We start from the raw sequence: 4,046 nt of genomic DNA on the forward strand, positions 1-4,046 counted from the left end.
TAACAAATAATTACAGCAGCAGTAAAATAACAATAGCGAGGCTATATACAGTGGGTACCGGTACAGAGTCAATGTGCGGGGCCCCGTTAGTCGAGGTAATTGAGGTAATATGTTCATGTTGTTAGAGTTAACTTCTCTGGATATGTGGGACGGTAGCGTCCCACTGGCCAAAAGCCAAAAAATGTAGCGAGCCAAATTCAAATATATTACTGTAAAAATCAATCTCATGAAATCACACATGAAAGACACCAAATTAAAGCTACACATGTTGTGAATCCAGCCAACATGTCTGATTTCAAAAAGGATTTACAGGGAAAGGACACCAAACAATATGTTAGCTCAGTACATAGCCACAGAAAAACACAGCCATTTCCCAGCAACAGATAGTAGTAACAAAAACAGAAATAGAGATAAATTTATCACTAACTTGAACATCTTCATCAGATGACACTCATATGACATCATGTTACACAATACATTATGTTTGTTCGATAATGTGCATATATATCCACAATCTCGGTTTACATTGGCGCCATGTTCAGAAATGCCTCCAAAATATCCGGAGTAATTACAGAGAGCCATGTCAAAACAGAAATACTCATCATAAACTACCACTGTTGTGTCATCGGTAAACTTGATGATGGTGTTCGAGTCATGCCTGGCCAGCAGTCATGAGTGAACAGGGAGTACAGGAGAGGACTAAGCACGCACCCCTGAGGTGCCCCGTGTTGAACATCAGCATGGCGGATGTGTTGTTACTACCCTTACCACCTGGGGCGGGCCCGTCAGGAAGTCCAGGATCCAGTTGCAGAGGAGGTTTTTAGTCCAGGGGCCTTAGCTTAGTTATGAGCTTTGAGGGCACTATGGTGTTGAACGCTGAGCTGTGGTCAATGAATAGAATTCTCACATAGGTGTTCCTTTTGTCCAAGTGGGAAAGGGCAGTATTTTTATTTATTTTGTAATTTTCTTTTACCCCTTTTTCGTGGTATTCAATTGGTAGTTAGAGTCTTGTCTCATCGCTGCAACTCCCGTATGGCCTCGGGAGAAGCGAAGGTTGAGAGCCGTGCTTCCTCCAAACACAACCCAACCAGGCCGCACTGCTTCTTGACACAATGCCCACTTAACCTGGAAGCCAGCTGCACCATTATGTCAGAGAAAACACCGTACACCTGGCGACCGTGTCGCGCGCACTGTTCCCGCGCCGCCTAGTGCGTGATGGGACAAGGACATCGCCTGCCGGCCAAACCCTCCCCTAACAACACTGGACCAATTGTGCGCCGCCCCATGGGTCTCCCAGTCCGGCCAGCTGCGACAGCCTGGACTCGAACCCAGAATCCTAGTGACACAGCCTTAGACCACTGCGCCACTCGGGAGGCCCGGAAAGGGCAGTGTTGAGTGCAATATTTATCACATCGTCTGTGGATCTGTTGGGGCGGTATGCACATTGGAGTGGCCTAGGGTTTCTGGGAAAATGGTGTTGATGTGAGCCATGACCAGTCTTTCAAAGCACTTCATGGCTACAGACGTGAGTGCTACGGTCGTTAGTAATTTAGGTACATTACGTTAGTGTTCTTTGGCAAGGGACTATGGTGGTCTGCTTGAAAAATGCTGGTATTACGACTCAGTCAGGGACAGGTTGAAAATGTCAGTGAAGACTCCAGTTGGTCAGCGCATGCTCGGAGTACACGTCCTGGTATCCGTCTGGCCCTGTGACCTTGTGAATGTTGACCTGTTCAAGGTCTTACCTACATCAGCTACGGAGAGCGTGATTACACAGTCGCCGGAACAGCTGATGCTCTCATGCATGCTTCATTGTTACTTGCCTCGAACGCGAGCATAGAAGTAGTTTAGCTCGTCTGGTAGGCTCGTGTCACTGAGCAGCTTGCGGATATTCTTCCCTTTGTAGTCTGTAATAGTTTGCAAGCCCTGCCACATCCGACGAGCGTCGGAGCCGGTGTAGTACGATTGAATCTTAGTCCTGTGTTGAAGCTTTTGTCTGTTTGATGGTTCGTCGGAGGGCATAGCGGATTTCTTATAAGCTTCCGAGTTAGATTCCTGCTCCTTGAAAGCGGCAGCTTCTACCCTTTAGCTCAATGTGGATGTTGCCTGTAATCCATGGCTTCTGCTTGAGGTATGTACGTACGGTAACTGTGGGGATGATGTCATCGATGCACTTATTGATGAAGCCAGTGACTGATGTGTTGTACTCCTCAATGCCATCGGAAGGATCTCGGAACATATTCCAGTCTGTGCTAGCAAAACAGTCCTGTAGCTTAGCATCTGCTTCATCTGACTACTTTCTATTGACCGAGTCACTGGTGGCTTCCTGCTTTAGTTTTTGCTTGTAAGCAGGAATCAGGAGGATAGAATTATGGTCAGATTTGCCAATGAGGGCGAGGGAAAGTTTTGTACGCCGTCTCTGTGTTTGGAGTAAAGTTGAGTCTAGAGTTTTCCCCCTCTGGTGTGCACATTTTAACATGCTCGGTAGAAATGAGGTAAACGGATTTAAAGTTTCCCCCTAGCCATGATTCAAGAACATCCCACTGGGCCTCACCCTCCAGGCAGCGACCGCCTCTGTGTGATGAGCGGTTTCGACTGCCATCGTTTACTTATGGCCGTATACAGCTCATTGAGTTGTGCGGTCTTAGTGCCAGTATCGGTTTGTGGTGGTATATAGACAGCTACGAAAAATACAGATGAAAACTCTCTTGGTAAATAGTGTGGTCTAAAGCKTATCATGAGAGACTCTACCTCAGGCGAGCAAAACCTGGAGACTTCCTTAGATTTTGTGCACCAGCTGTTGTTTACAAATATACATAGACCGCCACCGCTTGTCTTACCAGAGGCCGCTGTTCTAGATAGAGCTTGTATGTATGTGTACTTTTGTACCTGTGCATAATATGGTAGCAGTGACTGTGACTACCAGACCATAGAACATATCCTCCCTCCCTCCCTCCTCCTGCTCCATTGTCCCAACTCCCTCTCTTACCTCAGTCAGTGATCTCTCCACCTCCCCCTGTGCCTCCCTCGGGGCTGCCTGTGTAACAGATATGCCAGTTGAAGCAGCAGGCTAACAGCTCCAGCTAACAGCTTTAGCCACTCAACCCTGATGGATAAGCTACTACTCCCTGCCCCCTGTAATCAATACTGGTCTACCCAGAGTATTGGGAGGCCCATAGCATTGTATCCAAAGTGATATGCTCTGTTTCAGCTTTCGAAACAGTGGCAAAAGCACTCTGAACCCAGCCTGGCATACAAACTGATATATGTGTGTGTGTCGGAGCGTAGGGCCCTCCTACTGTGTGTGTTGATTTTCAAACGGAGCACACACGCACGCACGCACACGCACACACGCACACACACACACACAGATCAGGCAGCTCACTCCATTTGGACACGGAATTATATTTTGAAATGCTGCTTTGTGTGTGTTCATTTCAAAACTGAACGGATCAATGGAAGAATAGAAGTTGAGTAATTGTTTTGCAACAGTGTAACAAGTCAGATTGCTAGTGATGGGGTTTTGATGTTATCTGTGTTGTTAGGTTTGGCGGTTGGAGGAATTAGTTGGTCTTTTGTATGTTATTTGCTGACATGCCATCCTAATAATGAGGGTCGGGCTCAGTAACAGTACATTTCAGCACTAGGACATACTAGCACAGACGTGTGTGTGTGTGTGTGTGTGTGTGTGTGTGTGTGTGTGTGTGTGTGTGTGTGGGAAGTAACAGAGGGTACTATAGGAGTAAGCAGGGGGTACTATAGGAGTAACAGAAGGGTACTATAGGAGTAACAGAGGGTACTATAGGAGTAACAGGGGGGTACTATAGGAGTAACAGAGGGTACTATAGGAGTAACAGAGGTACTATATAGGAGTAACAGGGGGTATATATGGAGTAACAGGGGTACTATAGAGTAACAGAGGGTACTATAGGAGATAACAGAGGGTACTATAGGAGTAAGCAGGGTACTATAGGAGTTGAACAGGGGTACTATAGGAGTAATCAGGGGGTTACTATAGGATAAGGTACTTAGACAGGGGGTACTAT

At 46.7% G+C, this 4,046-nt stretch overlaps 1 protein-coding gene across 1 annotated transcript in view; it reads right to left on the bottom strand.

The window, feature by feature from the left end:
- Positions 1-2,602, bottom strand: part of LOC139028950 (octapeptide-repeat protein T2-like) — a 6,607-nt gene extending 4,005 nt beyond the window's left edge. The window contains exon 1 of the mRNA XM_070447672.1: positions 2,555-2,602. Within this exon, the coding sequence (XP_070303773.1) occupies positions 2,555-2,602 (48 nt within the window). The remainder of the gene's footprint in view (positions 1-2,554) is intronic.
- Between the last annotated feature and the right edge of the window lie 1,444 nt (positions 2,603-4,046).

This window comes from Salvelinus sp. IW2-2015, linkage group LG1 (genome assembly GCF_002910315.2).
Source record: "Salvelinus sp. IW2-2015 linkage group LG1, ASM291031v2, whole genome shotgun sequence".
NCBI classification, from domain to species: Eukaryota; Metazoa; Chordata; class Actinopteri; order Salmoniformes; family Salmonidae; genus Salvelinus; species Salvelinus sp. IW2-2015.